We start from the raw sequence: 17,924 nt of genomic DNA on the forward strand, positions 1-17,924 counted from the left end.
ATGTTGTTCAGAGAATACTCAGACCAAGCAGGGCTGGACACAGCCTCACATGACTGCCTCTGATTGAGCAGGTGGTGGGCAGGTACTTTACTACTTGCCACCTAAAGCTCATGTGTAACTTAATGTGCTGGTCACAGGGTGCATGATGATTTTGGTCAATGAGATCTGGTGCTTTGCTCCTCAAAAGACCAGGAACAAAATGTACAATATGTTTCTAGTAATTCTTTTTCTTATTTTACACTACATCTTATTAGAATTGATTGATTAGACCCAATTGTAGGGTTCTATAGTGCCCATCACCATAATATATGGATATAATTCACTTTGTTGATGTCTATATACTATAGTTCTGCTTGTCTGTTGTGCAACAATTGCTCCATCTCTCATTTGTCTTTTTGTGGGAATAAAAACAAAAGGAAGCCCCCACTAGGGATGAATTTGGCCTCTTTGACAAAAACAAAACAAAAAGAGAAAAGGAGGAATTCATTTGTCACACACAATACCAATGTTACACACGATACCGCAATGTGAGAAATATTTTAGTGGAACAGAAAAAAGGATTGTTGGGTTAATTCAATACACAGAGGGATTGGTGTGAAACGTCAGATTAAATCTGTGCTTTAGTCAAAAGGAAACACTCCTAATTCCTCTGAAACCCAATGCTGATTGGCCTTATTCCCAGAACCTCTCCACTCTCTGGTGTCTACAAGCCATTCATCTAGCTCGATTACCATTTCTTCAGAGCTTTAGATTGTCATGATCACAAGCAGCAATAATCAGAGCTGCCAGCTAGGAGGAGTTAGGCAGAAAGTTTGCAGGATCTGATTTAAGACAAGGGTTAAGGGTTGCACAGAAAGTTGAATTTCGTGGCATTGTTTAGTCTTTATTTCTTTCCAGGAAAGAGCTGACTGTGAAAACAATGCCTTCCTTTCCCCAGTACCTACGTAGTGTGGAATTTAACTCAAAACAGAGTAATCACAACTCACCAACTGGTAAACCTGTATAAATGTCAATGAAGAAACCAGGCCTTTGACTTCCACAGAGTGTTGCAAATTCATCTGTAGCAGGAAAAAAAAAAAAGACAACAGTTATCTCGAATGTATCAAATTAAGTGAGTAATTTCACCCCAAGCCTGAGAAAAATGCAGTCTCCACTTTTTTCTGTACCTTTTGAGGGACAGATTTTCACACAAGGCATGTGTACCTTGCATGAGTGCACTCTCCTGCCAGATTTGTAATGGGGTTCTGATCCCAAGCCCAGTGAAGCCAGTGGAAAGACTCTCATTGGCTTTGGATCAGATACTTCATTTAGGTATTATTATTAGGTACACACTTGTCAGATTATGTGGGTGCACTGTACTTTGTATGCACGGCTCCAGCTCTGTACTTCACAAACCATCATAATTTGGAAATCAACACATAATTTTTGAAAATTGCAAACCATCAGGATGGAGCCAGTTCTCAGGTCTGATAAGTCTGTTTTGTGCCAGCTCACCAGCATGAAGCAGAGGAACACCTGGTGAATCCAGCTTGCTGAAGATTCCCCCAGTGTGGAGGAATCATGCAATGGCACAGGACTGTCACAGTGACTCCTATGCTACATGCTTCCTGTACCCTGCATAGGGTCCATCTTTGGAAGGGGCTGAGGTGCCCCTGCAATCCCTGGCTGCTGGAAGAAGAGAAGAGTGAGGGGAGATTTGATAGCAGCCTTCAGCTACCTGAAGAGGGGTCCCAAAGAGGTTGGAGCTAGGCTGTTCTCAATGGTGGCAGATGACAGAACAAGAAGCAATGGTCTCAAGTTCCAGTGGGGGAGGTCTAGCTGGATATTTGGAAACACTATTTCACCAGGAGGGTGATGAAGCACTGGAATGGGTTACTTCGGGAGGTGGTGGAATCTCCATCCTTAGAGGTTTTTACGGCCCGGCTTGACAAAGCCCTGGCTGGGATGATTTAGTTGGTGTTGGTCCTGCTTTGAGCAGGGGATTGGACTAGATGACCTCCTGAGGTCTTTTCCAACCCTAATCTTCTATGATTCTACGGAAAGGCTCCTGGGGGCTCTTGGCAGCCATGGGTAAAATACAATTGTGTTTTATGATGAGGACTGCGCTGGGCCTGGCTGCCCCAGGATCAGGGGAACATACAGATGTCTTAGCACCACCTATGACCCCGCTCCTGGTCACATGCCAAACACAGCTTGGCTGGCCCATAGCATCTGGCCTATACATGTTTGTCAAAGGGGGCAGATGGACAGTCATGCAGAACAAAGTCCTCCAGTAATTCACAGAACAGGCAGAGCATAGCAGCATAGCAGAGCATAGCAGCAGGAGTGCAGAGTGCTCTACAGTGACCTACTCATGTGCCTCAACCCTTACTTAAAAGGATCATCTCCAGGGCACAAAGTATAATGAGAAATGTATTATTTAATATGTATATTTGTATACATATACTTGTAATATTTGTACACATATACGCACACAATTGTACAAAATACATAGCACTTTCCTCTCTCTAGCAATTCATTTTATAGCAGCTTGCAGTAATGTTATTGTTAACGGGGCCTTTTTCAGCTCGCTTTGAAATTAAACGTACCGGTGCTTGGGATGGGGCATTGTTCACAAGGCTTATTCCAGGCACGGCCAATATTGTAGGAACAGCAGCACATCTTCTTGGTCATATTAAAGAGCAGTTCTCCATCGCAGGTTTGATTGTCAGCATAATAATTTCTGTAGCACAGACTCCTCCTCATATCTGCAAAGAAAACAAAAATATCATGACAGTACTGAAATACATGAAGTGCCTATGAGAGCCCGCTCTTATTAGACAGCCTCCTTTCCCAAAGTTCCTGAGCACAGTTCTATGCTACCTTCACTAGGTCCCCTCTTCTAGTCCCTCAAGCGGACGCCAAAGGAAGCTTGTTCTGTAGTGTTTTATATTAGTCACTCCCAGCCCTTATGGAGTTACCCCTAAAATTTGGGTGTTTTTTTTTATTTTTGTTGTAAAACTGGCCATAACTCAGATCAGACTCACCAAAGGATTCACTAAGGCCTGCAAACTCTGGTCCAGACTTGAGCACAGCTGAGCACATTTATGGCTGATCTTAAAATCATGCACAGTTTATGACTTCACATCATTCTGATGCAAAACCAGGTGAAACTCAGTGGTTTTCCCAAATTACGCATAGAGATTTTAGGTCTGTATCAGCTCAAAAGCCAAAGTGAAAGATGGAGGAGGCCAAACACAGCTAAACTGAAACCAAAGGAAACAAGATTGCCACACAGTACAGAAACCACCCAAAACCTCAGGGGAGTTACTGCAAAGCTTCTATGCTGTGATAAATCTTGAGAGGTGGACCCAAATCTGTACTCACTGACACTGTTCAAGGGTTGTGTGGCGTCAGGAACAGGAGCATTTGGCCCATCTTCTCTTGATAAATGTCCTTATAAATAGTGCAGGCCGCTACTGTATGCACTATTTTACAACAGTACATATTCAGGGTGAGATTGTGCCTGGCCCTGCACAGGTTGTTAGGCAAGGGTCACCGGCAGTGGTGAGCTGGAGCCGGTTCGCACCAGTTCGCTAGAACCAGTTGTTAAATTTAGAAGCCCTTTTAGAACCGGTTGTTCCACGAGGGACAACCGGTTCTAAAAGGGCTTCTAAATTTAACCAGCCAAAAGTGGTGCCTCAGGCACCGACCTCATGGGTGCTCCAGCCCTGGAGCACCCAAGGGGAAAATTTGGTCTGTGCAGAGCACCCACTGGCAGCTCCCCGCCCCACCCCCGACCCCAGCTCACCTCTGCTCCGCCTCCTCCCCTGAACGCGCCACCCCGCTCTGCTTCTCTGCCTCCCCAGGCTTCCCGCAAATCAGCTGTTCGCGCGGGAAGCCGGGGCGGGCTGAGAAGCAAGTCGTGGCTTCCCGCTCAGGCCTAGGAAGGCAGAGCGGAGGTGAGCTCGGGGGGGCGCGAGGAGGGCTGCCCATGCCGCAGCAGGTAACCGGGGTGTGGGGGGGTCGCGCAGGGGAACCACTCCCCGCCCCAGTTCACTTCCGCCACCCTCAGCCTGAGTGGGAAGCCGCGGCCTGCTTCTCAGTCCTCCCCTGCTTCCCGCCGAACAGCTGATTCGTGGGAAGCTGGGGGGGAGGGAGGGAGGGTGCGGAGAAGCAGAGCAGGGCGGTGCGTTCAGGGGAGGAGGCGGAGGCGAGCTGGGGCCGGGCACGGGGTGGGGACCAGTCAGGGGACAGGGGAGGGGGGTGGATGGGGCAGGAGTCCCGGGGATGGGCAACGACCCCCTCAAGGGGTGAGGAGGGAACCCGTTCTTAAGATTTTGGCAGCTCATCACTGGTCACGGGCGTCTCCATCTTCTGGTCTGGAGCAAGGGCGAGGCACCGTAACAACTCTTGAGCACAAGACAGGCATCACAAGGAGTCTGGGATTCTATCAGCACCACTGGTGTTGGACTCCCCAAAGTGGGAGATATAGGACAAGTGTGCAGCCATGGCTAACAATGCCGTTGTGAGCTCCGCTGGGGCGGTGTACATCACTCCTAATACGGCCACTGGTTTTACAGCCGCAAGTTGGCCTTAATGCTCTACAAAGATACGGTTATTGGTCTTTTGGGGCCCGATCTTGGTCTCACTAACGTCAGTGGAAGTTTTGTCACGGACTTCAATGAGAGCAAGAACAAGCCCTTGATGTTAGGAATTACCACCATAAAACCATTACAGCCAGCCAACAATTTTACAATGAACTCTCCCCGAGTTGGGAGGCCTGTGCAGAGATCAATAGCATGATATGGCTCATGAAAACTCAACCTTGCCAAGAGATTAAAATGTGAAATTCATGCCATACAAAGAGTACATATGACACTTTCTGCTGTGGGTAGAAGGAAATGGGAACATGTCATTATGCGGATTTAAACACTCTACATTGATCTGTGAATTGTGTTTTTTAGTAAAGCTCTGACAACAACCTGTCTTCATTGACTTAATACAAATAAAGAAATAGGCCAGAACCTTGGTTGGTGTCAATCGGCATTAACTCCATTCAAGTCAATGGTAATTCTTTTCTCTAAGTGAACTCCATAGAGCTATGCTGATTTACATCATCGGAAGCCCTGACATGCAATGTAGAAGGAGCACTTTAAAAAACTCACCCATACAATTGTTGCCACCATTGACTTGCATGTAGTCGGGAGGACAGATACAGGTGTAGTTCCCAACAGTGTTATAACAAGTGCCAGGTCCACAAATGCCAGGTGTTTCACATTCATTAATATCTATAAGAAAACAATAAGACATTAAATAATTGCAGCAGATTTTGGTCTAAATTTCTTTTGTGAATCAGTGAATTTGGGTTAACCTCTTTTAGCAGCGCTTAGGGTAGCAATGTACTCGCTGGGGACACTTAAAGGAAATCTGAGCAGCTGGGTCATGATGGGGCAGGCCTGCATGGCAGAAGGGGTGATTCCATGATTAGACAGGTCTATAGGTGAGCCTTAAGGGCCTCACAACTAGCCAGGGGAGTGGGCCCCTGGCATATTCAATGGGTTCAGAACAGTGAGAATCCATTTCCTCTCTGCACCTGTTATCTAGAAATATTTTGGAGATGCTTTGAAATAAGGTGGTTTCAGGACAGATCAAACATTCTACACTCCTGGTCTCTCTATCTCTTTGTGACAAGAGGGCTCAGTGATCAGTCTGTCCAGGTGTGTCCGCATCCATAAGTCTGACAGGGGACTACAACTGGTGGACAGAGGCAGAGAGCCCATCTGAACACAGGATGCTGCAGTGGACTGCTCAGGCCTTTAGGGAGTTTGAGCTATTGAGCAGGAAAGGTGAAAGAGCTGCTCCCATCAAATGATGACACCCAGACACACACACACACACACACACACACCAAGGGGTTCCAAGCCACAGGAACAGGATAAAACTGGAAGCTTAAAATATATTAAAAAAACACTAAGTAGCCTTCTGCATTTTAAACAATCTATAGGGATAGGTAGATTTATATCTCCTCTCTACTGCACAGGAAACCAGATGTTGAGCTCTATATGGTGCAGAACTTCATGGAAAGTCTTTGTGTCTGATTTTTAATTTGTAAGCTCTCCAGGGCATGAATCTTCCTGTAGGTTTGCACAGGGCTCAACACGTTGTGGGCCTATGAGAAACAAACAATTATAGCAATGAGCTGGGAGGCTGAAGGCAACCTGGAAAATGAAAAACTAGTGATCAGATTTGGGGAGTTGGGCTAAAACTTTGTACAAAATACAACCTGATGGCTGCGGGACTGGGTTTAAGTATATGGTTGTGATGTTCTGAATGCATGCTACCAGTGGCAGGGGAGAAGGGGAGAGGGAAGGTTGTAATATGACAAATATTTTCAGTCAGAGACTCAGATCATCACGCTTTAGCCTGCAGGAAGACGGACAATAAGCTATGGTTAAAATGGACAATGCCACTTCAGCCAGCCCAACAAACACAAGCAGCAAGCTGCTTGTTGGTTTTAGTGCATGGTCATGTAAAGAACTATATTGTCCATCAGCAAACAGCTATTTCGTAGAGATGATCAAGAAATGATATTTTTATGCAACTGGAAAACTGTTAGATTTTGTGTTTTTGATGAAAACCAGAAAATTTTAAGCTAACATTTGCAAAAATTTCCATTTAATCAAAAAGGAATTTTCTGTTGAAAAACTTTTTGGAGGAAAAATTTTGTCCAGCTCTACTATTTCTGCAATTACACTGTTGGTTTGACTGTTGGTGTACTTTTAAGGAACAGATAATTTTGATGGATGCTCAGTTGTCAATAGTTGGTAAGAAATAAATGCCCATGCCAAGTAAACCCTAAGACTACATACCATCACATACTCGAGAGTCTTCATTCAAATAGTAGCCATTTGGACATTGACAGTGGAAACTACCAAACGTATTAATACATTTTCCTCCTTGGCAAAGTCCAGGTAGTTCTTGACACTCATCAATATCTAACAAAGTAAAAACACCAACATTATTTCATGCCATGAAAAATCAAGTTAGTCACAGAACGTTGCAATTTAAGACATGTAAAAGCAAGAAAAAAATAAGCATTACCCTCCAATATAACTGTAATAGGGTTTGGTCGGAATCCTTCCCCTCCAGGGCACAGAACCTTATATTCAGCTGAAAACAAAAGAGATTTTATGAACCTAAAATAGTTGAAACATCTTCATCACAATGATCTTTGAACTTGTAAAGCTTATTACAGCACAGTATAGAACAGCCTAATACTAAAACAAGGGCCCACTGTGCAAAATCAGGTATCACTTTTCTCATTGGCTAACACAGAGTCTGTTGTCCAAGCAATAGCACAACTATGCAAGAGCCATTACAATGCACCTGCTGGTTGATAATATCTGCACCAGCAGATTTTGTACCATAACTGGTGTAATTTTCAGGCAGTTTAGTACTTGTATGTACCCAGTACATGATTTTACTAGCACTCCCACTGTCTAGAGAAAATAGGAGAGACAGAAAGATGCATGCATATATGGCTAGGCATAATCCAGTGAAGCTGACTTACTTGAGTTCACAGGTGGGCAATGTTCACAGGGAATCCCCCAAGCTCTCCCCAGGGAGCAACAGCAAGAGGCCTTGGAAACACCAACCCCAATCTCATTGCTGCAGACTATATCTCCATTGTCTCCTCGCGGTCTAATATCCAAGTAACAGTTGCCAGAACGTGTGTCTATTCAAAACGCACACAAAAAACATATATTACATCTGATGGAGGGGAAGAAAGTTTTGTTTCCTTGTGCTTCCCCTCTCTGTCTGTCTGTCCCCATCTATTGTCTCTTGTCTTATGCTTCGGTTGCAAGCTCTTTGGGGCAGGAACCATCTTTTTGTTCCATGCTTGTACAGTGCCTAGCACAACAGGGTCCTGGTCCATGATTAGTGCTTCTAGGTGCTATGGTAATACAAATAAATGAATTAATAATATTCGGGCAGTCTCAATGCTGAGAGAGAGAGAGAGAGAGCACTCCAAATTACCCTCATTTCACATAAGAAAGCTGTGGTTGGAAGTAATTTACTCTGGGCTCACTCTGCGAACAGTCTCACTGCAATCAGTGGGACTGCTCATAGACTAAGGGACTTCTGAGCAAGAGTGGCAGACCCAGGTCCTTCATCATTTAGGTGCCTATTCTTATTCTCACATCCTTGTATTAGCACCTTCCTCCAATCCTAGGAACTGCTACTCTTTCCTGTCCTTGAAATTGAGATTTACAAATGAAACCATCTATTCAACACATATACTTAGAAATTAAAATGCATTTCAACTGAAGGAAACAATCCAGGACCAGAGAGCTTCAGGGAGGTTCTGAGAAAGTTGGGGCCTAATCCTTCAGAATTTACTCACAAGAGTATCTCCCTTGATGATGATAATTAAGTCTGGCCGAGTTGTACTCAAAGCAGGATCCAAGGGGTGTACTACTGGTTTTATGCCACACCTTTGTGTTTCTTCAGTCTCAAGGCCAGACAGAGGCTGGTTTGGCCCTGGTGCAATTTAAAGCAGTCTCTAAATTGTGCACAGCTGCAGCGAGTCCCAAGGGGCTGTTCTGGCAGCAGGGAAAGGCTGAAGTGCAGTACTGCTCAGGCCACATTCCCTACCCTCCGCCACACCCTGTTAGGCTGGAGCAGTAGGGTGGGAACTGCAGAGTATGCTCCAAGAGCTTTCCACCATACCCTGGGAATCCTCAGATGGCTGTTTAAGCTAGAGTTACTGCCCCTTTGTGCCACTTCATCTCTAAATAATACAGGAAACGACAGCTTACCAACACAGCCAACACGGGTGGGGTTCAGCTCAAAATCAGGAGGGCACTCACAGGTGTAACTACCAGGGGTATTGACACACGTGCCACTGATACAGGTTGTGGGGTCTGCGCATTCGTTAACATCTGAAACAACAAGGGGCAGTTAGCGAATTCCCCAATATTCCACCTAAACCAACAACATGCCAGGTGTCAGACTGTCAGTCTCAGGAAATAATCAGTTCCATTGCTTGTTGTGGGGTGTATGTTCCCTCTACAGAAATCTACACACAAAAAATCACTGAAACTGTGGAAGCAGAGCACTAGTCCGACATGAATTCAATATTTCACTGAGAAATACTCCATTTTTGCCAGAAAAAATAATTCTACAAAATGAAATGCACTGTAAGAGAGGCCAAAACATTAATCACATTAGTCAAAAATATCAAGCAGAGAAATCATTTTGAGGGCCATATTGTTCCATATGTCTCTGGGAGCAGAAATTACAGGGCCCAGCAGATCCCAACCTGTGGGAGATGTGGAAGGGAAGGCGCGACACCTCTTCTCCATCAATCCCCTCTTCCCTTGACCAGTGGAACCCCAGAGATTCACACCTCAGCAGGGAAAAGATTCGGGGATGACGGCACAGCCCCCAAAATCAGGCAAAATATTTGTGTGTGACTTCCTACTGTCCCTATTTTGCCCACTGTGCTGTTTTGCACTGAAGGATCTAGTGCAGTTCCATACTTTCTTATTTATAATCTCATTGTTATGATATAGCTAAAGCTTTGCTTAAGGAGTTGGTCAAGATAACAACAGCTATGTTCAGAGGCCGCTCCAGAGTCTGCCACTCTCGACAAAACTTCGGTGTGCTGCTGCCTCCTCCCAGTCGTAGAGCAGCAGATTTGGCATTTGAGTGAATGGCATTGTGACCTGACACACTGGGTCATAACAACTCTCAAATTTGGCCCAGCTGCCCCTCTGACATGATGGATGCCGTAGGTAGCAGCCCAGTTCATTGACAGCTAGCTATGTTAAAAATGATCTTGCTTAAAATCAGTCTTCACCTGTGCAGTTACCACCGGTTCTGTCCAGTTCATAGCCTGTCTCGCACTCGCATCGGAATAGACCGGGGAGGTTATGACAAGTCCCATAGACACAGATGTTAGGAAGGGAGCACTCATCAATATCTGTAAGAACAAAAAGGAGGGGAAAATTAGGTTCTGTGATCTTTTCGCTATAAACTTTAGACTAAAAACTTGTCTGAATAAGCATTCAGAAAAGTAAGCATGGAACTGGATTCTGACTGCTCCTGCATGTTTTGTAAAATGTTTTAGATTTGCAATACTAATATATAGGATTTGCGTTTGTAGGCAACAGGGTCCAAACTATAACCCCTTACTAAATTGCTTTGGAAGTGAAATTAAGCTCTATGCAGATGGCCAGCACAAGGGGCTGAAGGGTTAAGTGGGACTTAAGTGACGCACAGGCTTTTGCAAAGAAATTAAATTCACCTTTTATTCAGTTTCACTGCATATGACAGATTTTTAGACATATTGTGCTTATTTCTTGGGTGTAACTTCTATGGTGTTTTGCCTGAGTGAGGACTGCAGTATCAGACTCACTGTTTATAGTATACTTATATGAACTGCATAATGAATGACTAACTTGATCCAGTAACAAAGAGAACATGTTTACAAAGGACTTTAAAATACTTCTGCAGTTAGTATACACACCAGAGACTTCAAGAGAAGATTGTTGTAGCAACAGGAGAGAGGCACCATGCAGGCTTTTTAAAGTTAGTTTGAAGATTATATAGTTTCAAAGTAAATGGATTCAGAGTTGAAATACTAAGATATCTAATTTTGTTTTTAGTTTACATAGAATTTTAACTTTCATAATTCATGCCTCTTCCTTTATAAGTAAGAAACAATACACGGAACAAATTTTGCTGGAAAAAGTACCAAATCCTATTTATAGTGTACTTATGAACTTCATCAAATACCAGTACCTATAATGCATTTAGGATGGTTGAGTTGAAAGATCTCAGTCTTGGGGAAAATATGCATAAGTGAGCTGTAGCTCACGAAAGCTCATGCTCAAATAAATTGGTTAGTCTCTAAGGTGCCACAAGTACTCCTTTTCTTTTTGCGAATACAGACTAACACGGCTGTTACTCTGAAAATTCACAAGGAGTTATTCATTCGTTATGTTTCTCTTCTTGTTCTATTAGCAAACAGATTGCAAAATTTTAACATCCTTTCAAAACTCAAAATTATTTGTGATTTTTAAAGTAACTTCCCCTCTATTATTTGAGTAGTTTGTAAACAATTAACTGAGAAAATTCAAGATTTAAATTTTACATTTATGCTGTCTAGGTTATTTGTCATATAGTGTCTCATGTTCCTTGAATGGATGACTTAAATTACTAACCACTACAACATGAATTGTGGATTTCAAATGTTACAATCAAATATACAATTTGAAACATGATTGCAGCAAACATTTGCTGTTCACAAGTATTTGTATTAGCAAAGCTTAAGCGCTTGAAAGTTCATATAAAAGGGCAGCAAAGAGTTGACTGGCAACACACTTTCGAATTTGATCACACATGCATAGGATTTAATTCCCCATTGTTTCCTCAGATCTGTCTCTTTATTAGCTTAATAAACTGTGCCCTTCTGCAGGGCTGCCATATATATGCTTTTGCACTTCACAGAAGCTGCTCAGAATGGGCTGGCTATCAACTACCAAACCTCAGCGGACCTGGGACTGATCTAAAGCCTACTGAAGTCATTGAGAGTCTTTCCATTGACTTCAGTGGGCATTGGCTCAGTCCCTTGTTTCCCACACACTGCTCTCCCTATAGGTTAAAGACAATATTATGACAATCTCTGCTGAAGAGACATGAGCAGAAGGGGAGACAGGAAAAAAAGTGACCAAGGGGAAGTAGTGGCTGAAAAGCCTTTGGATCACCAGACCAGTGAATAACTAGCTTTGAGGTGGTAAAAGAATTCCTCAGAGAGCTGTTCTTATTCTCCATAGCTACGTGTTTAGAGCTCTGAAACCAAAATCAGTGTCCAGATGCATGAACTGAAGAAAGTAACAAAAAACTTTACCTTAAAATATTTTGGAAGTGAATGCAGTTTTCAACAGTAAACACAACTGCAACCAACTGCAACATTTTTCAAATATAAAATATTATTCAGGCAGATTTTGTAGAGTGTTATTTAAAGGCTACAGTGAATTACCTTCACATGCTTTCTCATCTGGACTTGGTAAAAATCCCATTTCACATTCACAGCGATACCCTCCTGGAGCATTGAGACATTGCCCATTCTCACAGAGATTCAGGTTTTCTGAGCATTCATCAAGGTCTGTTAAAGGAAGAGGAATTGCATTATATTGTAAATATTTTTCTCATTGATGTTCAGTTCAGCTAAGACACATATATATCCAAAAGTCTTCACTGTTACATTAATTGAGAACATTTGCAGAAGAAACTGTAGTCAGGTTATGTGCCGGTCTTGTCATACTAAAAGGCTTGGGGCATTTCTGTCACTTTGAAAATAAAATTTCCAATGAAAAAGAAAAAAGAAGCAATTAGTCTAGATTTTTAAAAGTGGCTAAAATTAGCAAGAAGTGGAGGGAGATTGGTGACTGCTGTGAAACAGCAGAGCCTAGAAGCCCCAGCTGAGATCAGGCCTCTATTGTACAAGGTGCTGTACAATGTACAAATAAATAGCAAGAGATAGTCTCTGCTACAAAGAGTTTCCACTCTAACAAGGCAAAGACAGACAAAGAGAGGGAGTGGAGACAGAGCCAGACAGTGGTGAAGGTCACCCGACGGGTTAGTGGCTGAGCTGGGAACAGTGCCCTAGCCACTGGACCACACTACCTCTCAGAGAGTTTGGCTCTTAGTCTTTAGCTGACATTTTACACATCACAAAAACAGCACATTTGCTGCAATGCAGTTTGGCTGGCAGTCTCAGCTTATAGAAATCCAGGACTGGAAAAGCGAACATACTGCTTATCAAGAGTGATGTGCACACATTGCCACAGGTGTGCTGGAAATACTGCACAGTACTCGTCTAGCGAATTCTATCCAGCTCTCAAACCCGTGAGCAATAACCAGTACAAGCATTTCAAGAGGAGTTCTATCAAAATCCAGAAACTTAATTAATACTCATTAACCCCCTCCTCCCCAAAGATACAGTCCATATACACCTCAAAATTAAGGAAGAACATCTAGAAAATAAAAAAATGGAGGTTACAAAGGCCATTTGAGAAGCTGAATCAGATTCAAGAATGAATTGTATAAAGAGCATTAACAGAATAATTCAAATGTAATTAACTTCAAACGTGGTGCTAGATTCTCAACTGGTGTAAACCAGGACAGATAACAGAGCGCTGCTGATTTACCCAAGCTGAGGATCTGGCCTACTCTCTAGAGCTCTATATATTGTAGGGGTTTACACTGCAGCCTATCAACTTCTACATCAAATTAGTAGCAATAGCGACTGATGTGACGTGCTAATCTGTGGTCAGAGTAGAAGACTTAAGTCTGAGTGGGGAATGTCTCTGGTGACAATTTACACAAGACATTATTCAAAAGTAGCTACTTTGGCCCATCTATGTATGAGCACCACATCCTAAGGGTACTATGCTGATCATGCAATAAGAGGGCAGTGAACACATGCTCACTTCTGAAAAGGAAAAAAAAAACATTTTAGGCAACTATACAAAGGAATTTTAACAGATGTGCCCCATTACTCAAATGTTACGTGGGTGGCCAATAATCTGGTTTATTAACTGCTCCAGTTATACCGCCATGCACTGTTTTAATAAGTTTGCCACCCACACCTCTTTACAAGCAACAGCCATGAAAACCTTCCATCTTCACAAGGGAAAAAAAAATGCTGTCAAGTTATACTGGTCAACTTTTTCTTGCCAGATGATGTCATGCTACCTGAAATGGGAGACATTGCAACATGACATATCATAATACACCTTAACATGAGGCTGGAAAGTGTCAAAGAAAACACTTTGGTCTTATGACTCACGCTGCCAAAGCCTGATCCTGTAATTGATACACACTTATAAGTCCAATTCAATGGGAATTCTGGGCATAGAAAGACTGCAGGATCAGATTTTAGTTTTCAATTGTAAATATCGACCCAACATTGCACATTTAAATTAGTCTACCTATAAGCAGTGGGTAAATTTTCCCTAGAACTAGTCACTAAGATTCATGGGTATTATATGCGGAGAGTTGCATCACTGCAAAAGAAAGCTCACCTGTACAAGTGAAGCCATCCCCAGTGTAGCCGTCCTTGCAAAGGCAACGATAAGAGCCCATTGTGTTCTTGCAATTGGCATGTGGGCTGCACATGTGTGTTCCATTGGAGCATTCATCCAGATCTTTAATATAACAAAAATTGCATTAGTAAAACCAAATCCATCGTCAATGCAACCTTTAAAATCCTCAATTCATAGCACAGGGAAACTCTACTTTAAATAATCTTTCACAAAAACAAAAAAACACACATTCATGATTTTTTACTTGACATGTTTTAACAGATTTTAAGAAAACACCCGGCATTTATCACTGGATATTCTGGCTTGGTGCATTCAGTAGTTTAGGGCAGTCTAGCTGTTCTCTCTCATTTTGAAGGGAGATTTCTTTTTTCTTCTGTTCATGACAGGCACTTCCCTTTCCCACTCAGATATTCTTCTCTGACAGGAAAAACGGATTTCCAGCATATTTGCAACTCAGCTAAGAAAGTTTGCTAGGATGTCTGTGTCACTTGGGAATCACCGAGACCCCTCCCTTAAAGATAAAGGGTAAAATGCTGGCTCCATTGAAGTCAATGGCAAAACTCCCATTGACTTCAATGGAATCAGGATATCCCTTCAAGTGCACAAACTATCTCCATACATTGCTTCATTTCCACCAGCCTTGCAAGCCAAGCAAGAGAAACTGTTCATGCTGACATGTCTTCCACATGACAGTGAATTCTTCCTTTGTAGTGTAAGATAAACTGACATCTTTAATATGTGTGGCAATTTATTTTAAAGTTGTGGATACAATGTTGCTTTCCACAGCTGTCTAAACACCTTTATTGATGGCTTACAATGCTAAATCAGACATAATGTATGAAACTCACCTGTGCATTTGATGCCATCTCCAATCCAACCTGAGCTGCACTCACATTTGAAACTCCCTGCCGTATTTGTACATATGGCATGTCTGTCACAGTTATGGGCTCCAATTTCACACTCATTGATATCTGTAATAACACGGAGGGGAGGGGTGTTTGTGAAAGAGCTCACACATCAAACTTTTCTTACGTCCAGCAAGACTACGTTTTTCTTAAATTGCTTCTAATTGCTAGTAGCATTTAAGCATTAGGCATAAAAGAAAGACTCATGGCAAAGAAAAGCTACTGAATAGTTGACTTATTTCAAACGTGTATTGGCCTACTATTTTGTGTTTTGTTTGGCGGGGGGAGGGAAGGTTGGTCAGTTTTTAAAGAAGCACTTTTGAAGCACATAGCACCTAGGAGCCCTATGGTGTAATATACTCTAAAGCCCCAGTAACATCAGCAGTGCAAGGAGTGCCGTATTTGTTCTTTTCATTGGTGTGATGCTGGAAGAGTGCTGGTATGGGGATTCACAGGCCTCCAGGAAGAAGGGGAACAGCAGCCATGGAGATCGCTAGAGCAGTGAAGCTGCAGCAGATGCTCCATAGCCTGGGGTTCTATTTCCCCCAGACAGCCTTAGAAAGCCCTTTGGCAAAACCCGTTTAACTCAGACCCGGTGCGAGGACCAGGATTTGTACCGTACATTAGGGAGACACTGACATTTTACCAGCCTGTATCCTGAGCTGTACTTGGTAGCTGAGGAAAAGGAGGCAAAGTCTGCATTACACTGTTACCACCCAAGCCCTGGGCGTTGCTGGGGGCTCAGGGCTGCTCTAAATTGCACTGAGCAGTCACAGGCCCCAAGAGGCCATTCTTCCAGCAAGGGATCACCGGGGCGCAGCACTGGGCATACTCCATACAGCATGAATGGGATTGGTGCTATATGCCAGCTCTGCTCCACTAGCATGCCAAGGGTATCCCCCACCACCAGTAAAGCCAATGTTTGCACTGCCAGAGTGATGCAAAGCAGATAGAATGGGAGATTGGGGGAGGCGGGGAGGGGAGGATTTGGCCTACTATGTTTGGTCCTTTTGTGAAGGCAGATGGGAGAAAAGCACAGGACTGAGAGTATTTGGAAGTATTATTTATCAGGAACCCAACACACCTAAACAAAGGGAAGAAAAGGACACCATCCTTAAAGAAGACATATAGCCATCTATACTATTCCTCAACCTTCTCAGGCTTGCCAGCACATTCCATTTTAGCACTTGTTGTTTTCCCCTTACTTTGATTCTTGGGCAGTGTAAAATTGTGGAGAGAGAAAAACAAACCTAATGCAGCTCTTTCCTTATCACAACACAAAATTAGTGCTTAATATAAGCACTTGGAGAACTGGTATAAACTCAAAGAATGTTTTTAGAAATGATTTCTGGTAACTAAAACAAATGCTGCAGGAATTCTCTCACACATGAGCCATGGCTTTTACAACATTTACTGTATCCTAGGACTCTAGGTGTGTTTTGTTCTACTTCCATACAAGATGTAAACTGTCTAGAATTCACATCAAGCCTCTTAGAGTTTCTGTCAGTTGTTTCCAGCCCTTTAAACTGCCTTTAGTGGTAACTTACGCCAAATCATCCCATTCTGCAGAACAGCCGATGGAAAGGAAAAATGAAGGCAAAAAAACCCTACTCTGCATGATTTAACATACAGAGAACCCAACCCACTCTCCTCTTGGGGTAGATTAAAAAGGGTCGGGGATCTGGACTAGGAACCATGGAAATTCCCAGCCCCAAACCCAAGAATCTCAATGCATCTACTATCATGCCTAACAGAAATTGTCCAACTAATACCAGTTAGGGAGAGGAGCAACTGGGGAGAGTTTTATATTTCCAATTTTTTTTTAAATACTAGCTAACTATTGTATCATCAAGGTATGTCTAAACACCATCTTGCTTTGTTTCTTGTATTCCTTTCTTCTACTCTTTCTTTGCCTGTCTGTTTGCCTTTTAGACTGTAAGATCTGTGCCCTTCTTAGGGGAAGAAACCTACCTAGAGAACTCACTCCTAGATCCTCCCCCTTCCAGAGGTGCTGTGACTCTGGGAAGAGGGAACTGAGGACATGCAGGCCAACTCCCTTCATTTTGCAAGTTTGGGTGACAGTATTGAGCCTGCTGTGTTTTATTTTTTTTCCTCTACACAGAGCAATGGAGGAGGTAGGGTCCAATTTTTTCTGTGGCGTTTCTACTAAAATGAGAGAGGAGTCTGAAGCAAAAACCTGACATGAACATCCCCAGTATTTGGGTTGGTCCAAAATTTGGTTGCTGGGGTCCATATCAAGATCTGAATCTGGCAGCCTGAGTCCATTTCTCATTAATGTAGACTAACACTAGCAATCCTAGAAATCATGCAAATGAGCACTTTTAAAAAAAAAGTTTAAAAACAAGGCCAGGAACAGATAACCCTATAACATATTTTCCTTAATCATGTGCAGAAACTTGTAAGATGATAATATTACCCTAGGCAGGAAACAAGTGTCTATTAAAGACCTTAAGGGTGGTCAAGAAAGCTAATTTTGGTTTAGAGTGAAGAGAAAGGCTAGAAAGAAGTTCCAGCGGTCAACTACAGTATGTAGTGACAAGAAAAAACAAGCAAGCTGTCTGCATCTTTAATCTTGACATGAATGTTTTAAAAAAGTTGTTAAACCACTGGTAATACTAAGGGTGCTCTGTATTTGATTACTTGAGGCTCTGAAATATTCAAGTGATCACATGCTTCTTTATAACCTTTTGAGCACAACAAAACAACATAAAAAAACAACATCATGCCAGATTTTTCTGCCAAGAATTTTTTAAACCACCAGTAAACACCAAATGGAAACTTGCATGCAATAGTTATGCTAGTTATGTTATATTCAGATTCAATTTTGTAAGGCAACTTCAGAAATAGTAAACAGACCTATATCACCTGATCACAGACACAGTCCAGCTCCCATTGACCCCAC

The 17,924-nt window shown here is 42.7% G+C and overlaps 1 protein-coding gene across 1 annotated transcript in view; it reads right to left on the reverse strand.

Moving 5' to 3' along the window:
- The window catches only part of FBN1 (fibrillin 1), a 218,471-nt gene that overhangs the window by 42,851 nt on the left and 157,696 nt on the right, over positions 1-17,924 (reverse strand). The window contains exons 33-43 of the mRNA XM_084641061.1: positions 14,945-15,067; positions 14,076-14,198; positions 12,029-12,154; positions 9,845-9,967; positions 8,802-8,924; positions 7,553-7,717; positions 7,084-7,152; positions 6,852-6,977; positions 5,148-5,270; positions 2,589-2,747; positions 987-1,058 (exon numbers count right to left, since the gene is read on the reverse strand). Of these exons, the coding sequence (XP_084497187.1) occupies positions 987-1,058; positions 2,589-2,747; positions 5,148-5,270; positions 6,852-6,977; positions 7,084-7,152; positions 7,553-7,717; positions 8,802-8,924; positions 9,845-9,967; positions 12,029-12,154; positions 14,076-14,198; positions 14,945-15,067 (1,332 nt within the window). The remainder of the gene's footprint in view (positions 1-986; positions 1,059-2,588; positions 2,748-5,147; positions 5,271-6,851; positions 6,978-7,083; positions 7,153-7,552; positions 7,718-8,801; positions 8,925-9,844; positions 9,968-12,028; positions 12,155-14,075; positions 14,199-14,944; positions 15,068-17,924) is intronic.

Source organism: Lepidochelys olivacea (assembly GCF_965140295.1).
Source record: "Lepidochelys olivacea isolate rLepOli2 genome assembly, chromosome: 10".
Taxonomy (NCBI): domain Eukaryota; kingdom Metazoa; phylum Chordata; order Testudines; family Cheloniidae; genus Lepidochelys; species Lepidochelys olivacea.